The following is a 13,121-nucleotide window of genomic DNA, read 5'->3' as shown; positions in this document are numbered from 1 at the left end:
AGGTTAGAGGCATTAAATATGCCAAAACTAGAAGACAGAAGAAAAAGAGATGATATGATCACTACGTACAAAATAGTAACAGGAATTGATTAAATCGATAGGGAAGATTTCCTGAGACCTGGAACTTCAAGAACAAGAGGTTCCAGGTTTAACTTGCTCCAACCGTCTACCACTCTGTTTGCGAAAGTGAATTTTCTTATATTTCTTCTGCATTTTTGTTTAATTAGTTTAAATCTATGACCTCTTGTTCTTAAAGTTCCAGGTCTCAGGAAATCTTCCCTGTTGATTTTATCAATTCTTGTTACTATTTTGTATGTAGTGATCATATCATCTCTTTTTCTTCTGTCTTCTAGTTTTGGCATATTTAATGCCTCTAACCTCTCCTCGTAGCTCTTGCCCTTCAGTTCTGGGAGCCACTTAGTAGCATGTCTTTGCACCTTTTCCAGTTTGTTGATGTCCTTCTTAAGATATGGGCACCACACAACTGCTGCATATTCAAGCTTTGGCCTAACAAATGTCGGGAACAATTTCTTTAGTATTTCGCCATCCATGTATTCAAAAGCGATTCTGAAGTTAGAAAGCGTGGCATAGGCTCGTCGCACAACGTTCTTATTATTTCGCCATCCATGTATTTAAAAGCAATTCTTAAGTTAGAAAGTGTGGCATAGGCTCCTCGCACAACATTATTATTTTGCCATCCATGTATTTAAAAGCAATTCTGAAGTTAGAAAGTGTGGCATAGGCTCCTCGCACAACATTCTTTATGTGGTCCTCAAGACCACTTAATTATATCCTTCAACTTCAATATTTTCGATCTCACTCCATCTATGTTGGTATATACTATTTTTAGGAACATGTTCCCCTTCCCTTTGTTCTTTACACCCCCTTCCTTTAATGATTTTGTTGCTTTGTCTTTATGTACCATTTCACAAGCTTTCCAGTCCCTGACACTTTGTAGAAAAAAGAATTCCTTTCTTCTTCATTTCTATCCCTATTTAGACATTTCGCTTCAATGAGGTTCATTTTCAGCTTTTCTCTGTCCTCCTTTGAAAGGTCTTGTCTTATTGACCAAAGTTTGCCATCTTTGTCACATTGCAATTTTCTGGCATTCCAAAGCACTTCTGTCATGTGCTTCACTCCATTAAACGTCACCCTTAAGGGGCAGTTCTTGTATTTCTCATATTTACCTATCCTCCTAAAATCACTGACATGCTCCTTTGAATTTAGGCCTTCTCCTAATCCTACTATTTTGTTATGATTTTCATCTCTTCTGGTGCTCTGTCTACCCTAGAGGAAATTTCCTTCTCTAAACATCCAAAGATTATTATGGACTTACTTCTATTTGCAGTGTTTTGTACCAGTTTACTGTTGGTAACCAGTTCTTTCCTAAGTGCTTGCCTAAGATCCGCTTCTTGTTTGTCATTTCTGGTTTTGACTTCCAAACACACTTCCTTAATCGTCTCTTTCTCTTTTACAACTTGTGTATATGTGTCTTTTATTTCTTCTTTAGACTTTTCTAGTTCTTTATTAGCCTCCTTTTTGTTATTAGTGTGTGTGTGTAAAAAAAAAAAATAGTTAGTAGTTAGTAACAGTTGATTGACAGTGAAGAGGCGGGCCGAAAGCGCAAAGCTCAACCCCACAAGCACAACTAGGTGAATACACTGGCTTCCAGTCCTTGATAAAGCAAATTCTAACAAATTTTACTTAACATTTTGTACTGATCCTCTTTTTGTATTTTTTATAGTTTTTGCATCATAATGACTTGTTTTTATATTGCAGGTAAAAATCCACATGAAAGTCCATGTGCGGGAAGATGCCTCAGGTGTAGGGGCTCCGTCTGCTTTGGGGCCTGGTGGAGGTGGAGGCAGTGGTCTTGCTTCCCTCTATCCAGATCTTGGGGGGCACTATAGTGACCAACAGGGGCTGGGTGCCCCCCATAATGATCCCCACACAGACTTGGATCAGTCCACAGAGAACAATCCACCTGATAATGACTCTGATAATGAGTGCAGCTCAGAGATTGCTGATGTGGAATATGAAGTGCGGCTACAACAGGAGAGTGGAAGCGGGGGTCCAGGTCGCACTCCCCCTACATCGAACCCCTCGTCTGTGGGTGTACGTGAGCACAAGACCCCGTCCCCACAGTCCCCCACTGGGGCTGTGTCAAGGAGCCACCCAACTCCCCCAGACGACCAGAGCTGCAGTGCCATGTCTCTGAAGGAATCATATCATATAGGTAGCAATATAAAAAAATGATGGCTAATGTGCTGTGATGATAGAGGCTTTAATTAAGTAACTGTTGGTTATACTAATTGTTTTGTTGCCAATATGCATTTCCAAACCATCAGAAAATTTCCGGCTTCAGTGTTAATTCCTTCAAAAGCATATCGATGGCAGGAATGATACAATAGCAACGGCTCAACTGGACAGACAGCTTACCATTTCAACCCCACGTTCAATATGAATTTACTGCAATAATACAATAGATGGAGTGTTTGCCTAACAGACTTCATATATCCCCTAGCCATTGTTATGTCAATGATCAAGTGAGAAGTACCAGTGTGTGATAAAACATGCATGACGGTCTGTGATCTGTTTGTAGGAGGATTTTTTTTCTACTTAAACTAGGTACTCAACCTGGACTCGTGCGTGCAATATGTAATTACACTGGAACTCTGGGAAGTATGGAGACTTTAAAGGGTAAACTCAACCCATCGGGTTGTTTACACTATTTGTTTCTTTTTTATATCTTTTTTTTTCTGTTTTTTCTTTCTGATGAATTGCTCCCAATTTCTTATAAGCCATAACTTATGTGTTGGACATGCTCATACAGTCAGCAAGTGCTTCTCACAGATAGTTTTATATTGAGAAGACCAAACTCCCCTAGATTAGAAAACATACTGCAAGATTATTTTATTAATCCAGATGTCTTCAAACTAGAAATAAGTTTTAGTTTCTGTTAGTCCGTAGTAAAGATTTATGTTATGCTTCCACGTCGTGTGTTGTGGTGTTCACTGGCATTTATGGTTCATCATTTTTGGCATTGTCAACTGTACTAAGCTGTAAATAATGCTGTATAGACTTACATTAATGTGAACACAAAAATATAAGTCATATGACTGAAAACAAGCTTTATTACAGATGATTTTGTCACATATCAAAGTTAATCCATACAGCTCCTGGCCATGCTTTCTTCCTCACAGCTTTGCAGTGGATAAATATCCAGTTTTACTAGGTATTCCTTTTTAGCAGTTGTTACTTCATTGCCCTTCCCCACACACACACACACAATTTACCTGTTATTTTACAAAGGGAGTTTGGTTTATCAGTGAGATCTCATCGTAGGGAGTAGAAAAGACTTGAACCCAGTGCCACCTTTTGTTGGTTCTTAAAAGTGATGATATAGTAATAGTTAATTTTAATAATTATTTGCCAAGTTAGAAGGATAAAAACTTCACCAAAGAAGGTGTATTTTAATGTTTGAACTTTCTTAAAGTAAGGTAGGTTCATCTGTTGTTTTTCATTCCCTTCTCCGCTACAAAGCAAAGTGAGGGGTGAGGCTTAGATTTTTTTTAACTTCTAAAATGAGTGATGCTTGATGGAGGGGGCTTGTTGCTTGTCTTTTTGATATGAGGGACAGGGTGGGTATGACTTCTTATCTTACATATTATGTGGTTTGCCTTTTGTATATGGGATATAGTGTCTGTTACTACCACTGAGCAAAGCTGAATACAATTTTGAAAAGTTTCAGACCAAATTACATATCATTGTGTATGGATACAAGTTACATATCATGTCTCATATCCAAATTAACATTGTAAACATATCATACAGTCCTGTATCATTTTTTATGGTTATTCGTAGTTGCCATTTAATTGTTGACAAATGATGCTTTTGGTATGTACAGATGAAACTTTAAGCTGGCCTTTTTAATAGTGATCCATTTAATTAGATTAAGAAATTTTCTTTTATTATATTATAGGAAGATAGTTCAAATCTTTTGTCACAAACAGTGTTTATATCTTTTGCAATACAAAGTAGGACTTTCTTACAGATTATAAAAATACAACCTGTTTTAGTTAATTCTAATGAAGAAAGAGAGAGTCCCACATAAGTACCTAAAATTTGTGCTGTGTTAACATATATGTATATATATATTGCTTTCATTTCTACTTGCAACAATGGCCACATCAGCAGCTGTGAACCTTGGGCCGTGCATTATGATATATTTGAGTGTTCAAACTTGAAAGAAATATCTTGATAATGCAGCGCCCTTTGTTCGGTATGTGTGTGTGTGCGTCATTATGTAACGGCATTATAGGAAGTGGTGCATGGATCCAGAATGTGTAGAGCCTCACCCCTTGAGCTGTGCCTGCCAACCGTCCCCCCAGTCACTGGATGCCGCTTCTTACATTACGTACCTATTGGTCACATTCCTGCCCATGGCTGTGTATCTTTGATATGCTGGTTATCACTGCCTCTCTTCTCAGTCACGAATGTTCATTCATTCCCACTCACAATTTCACAATTTTTTGCCTTTCTTTACTAGCATCTTTTCACTTTATTTTTCAGTTTCCTTCATCCTGTTCTTCACCATTCTTGTATCATCACTTATCTTTTTCTCTTAAAGACTGAAAATTTGATTAAAAGTTCCAATAATTTTTTTTGTACCATTTCATAATTTTTACCCTTCTTCATCCATGTTGTTTGTTTTACAGCCCATAAGATTTTCATTGGATTATCTCTTTCTTTTCCATCAGTTTTTTTTCTTAATATCTGAACCCTTCCTTATTGTTTTCTTTCTTTCTTTTTCCATCCCCATCTCATTCATTGTGAATTGGCTTGGTCTGATGTTAGTTGATCCAGTGATCATAGTAGCACTGTTGGCAGGCAGACTCTTGTTAATGTTGATATTGGTCCGGGCTGTGATTTAGTGTATGCAAGCGCAGGAGATGGTTAGCTAGGTAAAATGACGTGACAAAGTTTGTCTGGTGGGCAGAATGCTCGGAGGAGACAGAACTGCTTCACTCACCATGTATACGATTGGAACCCCCTCGGCAGGGACCACAGGGCTTCCTCACAGGGCTTCAGTAACAATGACGTTGTTGCCAGGTGAATATGTAGTACACTAAAGAGGCATGTTCCCGAGTATACAAAAAGTTACTCTAATTCATACAATATTTCATTAAGAATTTTTGTTAATTATTGTTACTGTGAAAAATTAAAAAATAAGTTTAAGCCTGTTATAGAAGCTTTAAACATATCAATCCTCCTCAGTGTCATTATTATTTAAGTTAAATGGAAGTCCTGTGCAAAATCGAGGCTGACGGCACAAGCTGTGTAAAGTTTCACCTTTCTACCATTTGTGGTTTTACATAATGTTGATATTTGCATTGCTTATAGTGTGAGCACATGTTTGTGTTGGGGTATTGCCCTGTGCAGGGGTGAGGGCCGCCTGTGTTGTGGGTGCAGCGGCCAGCCAGACTCTGCCCCGGGGGTCCCAATATTCGCCTTCTGGCTACAGGGTCAGGGGTAGTTTTACCTGTATAAATATCAAGACATTGTTAGCTTATATGCTGTTAATGTTGACCTTGATGTAAGACCTATGTTATTTGTACCATTATCTGTGTAAATTATTGTTACGACAAGTAGGTGGCTGTACTAAGATGTGATATGCCACTGGCATAAGGGCAAACTTTGCTCACAACTGTAGCTTCCAGCTGCACAATAAGTATGAATTAGACTGCAAGATTAGATAATGCACAAAGCAGTGTTAAGACTGAAAGTTTGTTAGCCAAAGGTTAGGCATGCATGCCTATTTTTAGAGAGTGTTTATCTCTTTGTTACATGCTTATAATCACCAGAGTTAGTTAATGAGACTTATGAAATAAATTGTTATTTTGGGCACTGAGCTCATTCATACAAATAGAATGCAGACTTAATGCTATGATCTATTATGTATAGTTTGGCACTGCTTTGACAGTGTCTGATTTTATTAATCCAACTCTGCTCACATTTTCAAATTATTCGTAATTGATGTCTCATGGTTCATGAACCAAATGAGTTTTTGTATAGGAGATGAACAACGAAGGATGAGCTTATCGTGTAGCTGGCAGCTGTGCTCTTAGCTGTGGCGCTGAGACAGCTACAATGTGTTCAGTTCTGCTTTCAACGAGTTGGTATCCTAACCAGGCAGCACTGCCGGTTACTTCACGGCTGCCCACATGAGACGGCCCTGGCTGATGCAGTGCCCACACACTACATCCTTATATGAAGTAGAGCAATTTTTCCTAATACAACATTTTATACATAGACTTTTATGCACCAGCACATTCTCTATACCTTGAGCTTCCTTTTAGGTTAAGGTAACTTTGGTCATACTACTTTTCTGAAGGACAATTATTTTTTTCAAAAGCAGTTGCCAACCAAAAGATAATTGGAGAAACAAATTAAGTTAAAATGTTATCAATTTGGTAATGAAGTGGGGAAAATTATAAAAATTAATATGTAAAGGGAAAACTTGTCTTGAATGTAGTTATCATGAATATAAATGTCTTTTTATAGTGCTTTGTAGTCGGAAAGGAAAATTTTTGCCAGGGCAATCATGCGTGGGCAGCCAGGGCTCATTTTAATAGTGTTTCCTCAACATATCAGATATGATCCCTCCTTTTAAACTGCCATCATTTGTAGTTGTTACTCTATGATCCGTTTTCCTTGTAGATGATAGACAGGTAGGGTGAGACGGGCGGGCCGCTTGTCACCACATTGCCAGGCAGAGCTGGTGGTTTGGGAAATCAGGAACTTATTATACTTCTCCTATCCTGTAATTATGTGGGATGCCAATTAAAGAAAAAACAATGAAAATGATGCAGATACACTTAAAAGATGTGATGGACAGATCACAAACTCAAGAAAACTTCATTGGAATCAGAACAAAGTCAAACGGCCTATTCATCAAGATCATCATCTAGAAATCCCAAGTTGCCAGCGGTACTACCTTGCCGGGTAATGTGGCAGTGGTAAGCCAAGTCCTAGGCCAGAAGCAGCACTTGCTGCTGTATCCGCTGGTAGCTATGTTTGTGGCAGTGCAACTAACTGGAGGTGATGGGATTAGGCCTGTGATTATTGCTGAACAATTCACTTATTAGTATTTGTTCTAGTCATTTTCAAATTGGATTGATATTTATATAATAGATTTCATTCCAAACGAAATTTGTTATTGGGGATATTTTGTACTGTATGTGGTAAAACCATGTAAATTGACAAATCTTCCTCTTGGACATGTACTTGTGGCAAGGGGTCCCCTGATAGCACTGGCATACAGAAAAGTGATTCTCACCTGGTACATCAACACTGCAACCCACACGCATCTGTAATGTAATGGCCAAAGAAGGCTGCCTACATTAAATACCTGCAGTTAAAGACATATGGTGATATGACTTTTGATGGTTAATGGTTTGTATTTTCTAATTACTATGGTTAATCATAACAACATATTCTTTGACCATAGTTTATGTGCTGGACTGAAGTTAATCATGGTAACTGATATGTTCATAGGGTTGGGTGTTGTGTAGCAAAAAATATGTACATAATTTGAAGAGAAATGTTAATATTGTTTATAAATTGGTATTATTTGTTTTTATTTTGTTAGTGTTGAAGTCAACAATTGAAGACAATATATATTTGTACTAAGAGTTTAATGCTTTTAAAAATTGCCTGTTATGTTTTTGCTTATAAATTTCAAGCTCAAGCTTAATTTAACAATTAAGACATAACCTTCATAAAGGTTTTTTTGTTATAGAAATTTATTAGTCTTATACTACTAAGCAGGTGAAGTGGTACAACTATAAACAAATATTTCTGTTGAATAAGAAATTTTTATATAGAATCTTATTCATCTTGAAGAGTAAAGTATCGGTAATGTACTGAAGGGTGTAATATATGCTTTTAAAAATTTAATTAAAAAAATAGAGATAAATATATTATTCTTGAGAGAGAGTTTTGGTCTATATGGTAATATCTAATACCGAATAATTAAAAATACAGTTGGTGACAGAGTATATGCACGCGATTTAACTACTTTATTCTGTTATGCTCCCTCTCCAATTGTGATTTGAAATTAGCATATCAGCAAGTAGTTTGGATGCCTTGTTGAAACACTAGTTGTTGGTCAATTTTTTTTTTTTTTTTTTTTTTTTTTTTTTTTTTTTAATTATAAAGGAATAATATTTGAGGCAATATTGTACAGGGTAGAATGCAGGGGACCCCAGTGTGCTTGACTTGCCTGTGATAGGATGTGGAAGGTGAAGGGCATCCCCTCTGTAGTAGTGCGAGCCAGCAGTGGGTATTAAGACGACGGTCTCTAAACGTGTTACCTACTGCTGGCACCACCTGCAGATGAAATCAAAACTTACAAGTTTATTGGGATGCTCTTGGAGAGTGTTCATGGCCCTGCTGGTAGTCTGATAACCAGTGGCAAATGGAGAATTAATTTTATTCACTTGTGATGTGTTTTTATGAAGATCTAGTTTTTAGTCAGTTGAGTGATTAAACGTACGGACCTTTTGAATGTCCCTTTTTCACCAAAGGCCCTTCATTATTCCTGCAGTGTTTGTACCTGGAAAGTATCAAGTATTGTGCATGTGTGTTTCTTTTGTTACCTGTTTGGAGGCCAGTGAAACTGGCTTTGGTACCTGCATGATATAAGAGTGTTGGGGGGGCATGCCCTTCACAAGTATACAGATCGCAAGACATTTGCTGTTGATACTGCATTGTGACAGGCGATGATGGTGACCATGATACAGAAATAATAGGCACATATCATATTATGTACAGTAGATCTTTTTAAATTGTTATTCATAACCTTTCATTACCAGGGACTCAAACAAATACAGAGACTCTGGTCTATATTCTGTGGTAATTTGACCCCAGCCAACTAATCTGTCCGTACGAGGTTGTCTTGGCAGCATTTGTGGACATTTTGTCCCTCAACTGATTGGTGCCTTTTTTCCAGATATGTATATTATTATTGATTAGTATACTATACTATATATTAGAGCACATGTGATTCCATATGATTAAGGTTTAATTTGCTTTAAAAGCATTGTGATAAGTGTGTTATAATGGAACTCGTGTGATATAACCAAATTATAAAATTAGAAGTGTTATAAGTCTTGTCATAAATAAAATTTAAGTCACACCATCAGAATTGAGGGTCATGTCCACAGAAGTAATTCTGATTTTAAGGTCCTGCTGAATGAGAACCTCGTGCGACCTGACAAGGTCTCGCTCGTGCCCTAACTGTATCTTGTGCCAAAGAGACCCGGGGCCCATGGCTCAACAGCTGCTGATAGCTGTCAGTGATGCACTCGCCCGGAGGGCACCTCGTTACCCTCACTCCCAAAGTATACTTAACTATGGAGAAATAGAACCGTCCTTTTGGCAATAACTACCCCACTGAAGGATGTGCTCCCAAGGTGGCTGGCCCGGGCAGGGGAGAAGGGAGGGGTGTGGTGATGCCCTCAGCCAGAGTAAAGGGTTCACCTTCACCCAGTCGGTGACAGTGGCACATGGGCAATGCATCCTGATACAGATGCTAGTCACAAAAATGGCCTTTCTTAAGTTTTATACAACAAATTAATTTATTCAAATTCAGCACTTATGTGAGGTGAGCATTTCTGTTATGGTCCAATGTCCCTTGTGCCACTGCATCCCCTTACTTGGCCGCTGGAGGAGGTGAAGCGCCAGGCCCAGGCGAGACCACTGTCACTCAACATTTCCTCTCTCGTAACAGTCTCATTTTTAGTACGAGATCAGTGCAATAATTACGACTAGACTACAATACCTTTGATTTACCATAATTATGAATTATTGGGCCTGGGGGTGGATGCCACCAGTTACATGTTATAGGCCTCTGCTTGCAACAGTTTACCCATAGTTGTTTTATTTCACTTTTATATTTGTAGTGTACCTGCTAGACAGCACATTTCTTGTACAGAGTTCCATGCATCCCCCATCCAGGCCCTTGGCCATAAAGTTCAATACCGCTTCCGTTGACTTCCACAGTACAGTAGCTCAGTGGCCCGATTAACCCCCTGTCACCCCCTGCCCCACCCATTGCTGCCTCTGGCAGTGAGCAGTCCTCACCTCATCCCTGCTGCTAAGTGGAGGACAGAGGAAGTAGTCTATTTTATCTACATCATATTTTTCCACTATGCAGCAGGAAACCACTGAAGTACCAGTCCCATTTGCAGGTGTGGTGCAGCAGGTGGTGGCAGGTGGCTACTGGTTCCATTCTGGGGTCGGGCTGCTACCAATCCACATGCCCATACACACCTGCAGTTGCTGTTATTGTTCTGGTTCCCAAGGCTTGGTTCACATCCTTACTCTGTTGGTTAGGTTCAGCCTATCATATCACGTTTGTAGTCCATTTATCTCAATAAACAACGAAAATGAGCTACTATGTATTTCTCTCCTGTTTTTTATATCTGATGTTGATTTATTTGTACTCAAAATATTCTAACTCTAGGATCTGTAATGGAGAGTTATGGTGGTTATTGAAGACCTTGCATTGAGTCTTCATTTTTGGTCACAAAACATGTTAAAAGGTTGATGTAAATTGAAAATAGCTCACTATTTCTGTAGAAACCTGCAATGGCAGAATAAAGGTTTATTTAGAAAAAGGTCAAGATGAACAGACAGTAGTCAGTAAAGGATTGCCTGGAAAGCAAGAATTGCCATGGCCAATTAACACCAGCTAACAGTGTATCCAAACATGACACGATACTGCACCTTGCACTGTTATGGACCAAAATAATATAACAAACTAGAAAAGGAATTAAATTTTCAATGCTCTCAAAACACAGGAGGAAATATAAAGAACCAATTGAATATGTGAACATTTATATGATTCCGAAAATAGGAAAATCAAAGGCAAAACTAATAATTTATGTAACCATTCATAAATTAGAAAGCAAAAAAATGTACTTAACCTCCGAGTTTGCATCATACAAAAGAAAAAGACCAGAGTTCATGCTGCAGCAAATGAATAATGAAAATAAAGAGATGGAGAAGACAAAATTCCCTTCCTGATGATAAAACAATATTCTCGAGCAGTTATGATGATTCGTTCTGATGAACAGTTCAAGTTCAAGTTCAATTGGGTTTATATGAGTACATAGCATGATGTGTTTACATTCTTGTAAAACCACTAGTAGGCACAGCATTTTGGGCAGGTTAAAGAGATATTTATTTCTGGTGTGGTGATTATAGGTCCTATTACATCTGTCCAGGGAGAGTTTCAGAACAAGGTTTGCATTTAAGAACAGGGTTTTGTAAATATAGATGCACAAGAGAATGTGTGGAGTGAGTTTATGTTTAGCATGTTTACGGATTTAAACAGGGGGGCTGAGTGTTGTTTGAAAGCAGAGTTTTTTATTGTTCTGATAGCAGACTTATGGACTTGAGTAGTTTGCAGTGGTTGAACCCCATGCACAGATACCATAAGTAAGATAGTGATAGATTAGTGATTAGTATAGTGAGAGGAGAGCAGAGTTAGGTACATAATATCTGAATTTAGAGAGTATACCTACCATTTTAGATACTTTTTTAATTATGTGCTGTATGTGGGTGCTGAAGTTGAGTCTCTTGTATAGGCAAAGGAATTTTCCATCAATTTTATTGCTAATGTTAATATTGTCTATCTGAAGCTGAATTGCATTTGTTGATTTGCTTCCAAATAAGATGTAGTAGGTCTTTTCTAATTTTAGTGTGAGCTTGTTGGTAGACATCTATAAGTGGACTTTTTTTCATTCATTATTTACATTATTTAATATGTGTGGGTTGGAGTCTGAGTAGATGAGTGTAGTATCGTCAGCAAATAATATAGGTTTAAGAATGTTATAGACATTAGACAGATCATTGATGCATGTATGAAATACGAGAGGTCCTAGGATGCTGCCCTGTGGCACTCCTATGGTCAATGGTAGAATGGGAGAGGTTATATTATTGATGGCTGCATATTGGTGCCTGTCACTAAAATAGGATCGGATATAGTTCAGGGCAAGGCCTCGGATTCCATAATGGTGAAGTTTAAGTAAGAGGTAGTTATAGTTAACAGTATCAAAGGCGTTTGATACTGTTAACCAAAAGCAAATTTTTATCAAGGGCTGAGTAGATCATATCAAGCAGACTAATAATTGCATCGTTGGTACTCTTTTGGGAGCGAAAGCCAAACTGACAGGGGCTGAGTATGTCAAATTTTGCAAGTTAGAAGTAGAGCTGTTTGTAAATAATTTTTTCAAATATTGTTGATAATATGGGGAGGTTTGATATTGGTCTGTAATTGTTTATGTCTGCTGTATTGCCTCCTTTATGAACTGGCGTTATTTGTGTTTTTTTAAGGATATCAGGGAAGGTATGACACTAGAGATTTGTTGAACAGCTGAGTTATAGGTGGCGCAAGGACATGGGAGGCACTCTTGTATACCATGTCTGGTATTTCACTAATGTTCCCAGCTTTGGTTTTTAATTTAAAGTTTTTTTTCATATTCATGTTTCTTGTTGATTGCTTTGAATATGCCACTTGTGAGCCAGGGATTGTTTATTCTTTTGTCAGTTACTTGCTTGGTGAGGAGGGGACAATGAGTGTTGTAGAGGCTTAGAGTTTTGGAAAGGAAGAGGTTAGCTAATTAATTTATATCCTGTGTATTATTGAATTCAGATTCCCAGTTAATATTGTGGAGTGCATTTGTGAGGTTGCCTATTGCTGCTTCACTGTGTAGCCTGAAGGTAAGTTTCTTGTTTTCTGGTGGTGTTGTGTCCATGTTTGCTATGAGGAAGGTAGAATAGTGGTCAGTTGTTCTGTCAATGATTATACCAGATGTAAGGGGAGCTGTTATGTTAGTCCATAAGTGATCCAAGGTAGTAGCAGATGTTTGAGTGATTCGGGTGGGTTTGGTAATTGTGGAGATTAGCATGCAGGACCTGCAAAAGGAGACCCTCTTCCTATTTTTTGGGCCTTTAACCCAAAGGCCCAAAAGCTGCAGAAGAGGGCCCCCAGGGCAGAGTCAGTATCCTCGCCCACCATCCAGGACAGAAAAGCAAAATCAGAGGTAGAGTCT

The 13,121-nt window shown here is 38.3% G+C and overlaps 1 protein-coding gene across 1 annotated transcript in view; it reads left to right on the top strand.

Annotated features, from left to right (window-relative positions):
* Window positions 1-10,456, top strand: part of LOC123764351 (B-cell CLL/lymphoma 6 member B protein) — a 31,735-nt gene extending 21,279 nt beyond the window's left edge. The window contains exon 6 of the mRNA XM_069316037.1: window positions 1,780-10,456. Within this exon, the coding sequence (XP_069172138.1) occupies window positions 1,780-2,256 (477 nt within the window). The 3' untranslated portion in view covers window positions 2,257-10,456. The remainder of the gene's footprint in view (window positions 1-1,779) is intronic.
* The last annotated feature ends 2,665 nt before the right edge of the window (window positions 10,457-13,121 follow it).

Source organism: Procambarus clarkii, chromosome 82 (assembly GCF_040958095.1).
Source record: "Procambarus clarkii isolate CNS0578487 chromosome 82, FALCON_Pclarkii_2.0, whole genome shotgun sequence".
Classification (NCBI taxonomy): Eukaryota; Metazoa; Arthropoda; class Malacostraca; order Decapoda; family Cambaridae; genus Procambarus; species Procambarus clarkii.
This window is presented reverse-complemented; position numbering and strand designations above follow the sequence as displayed.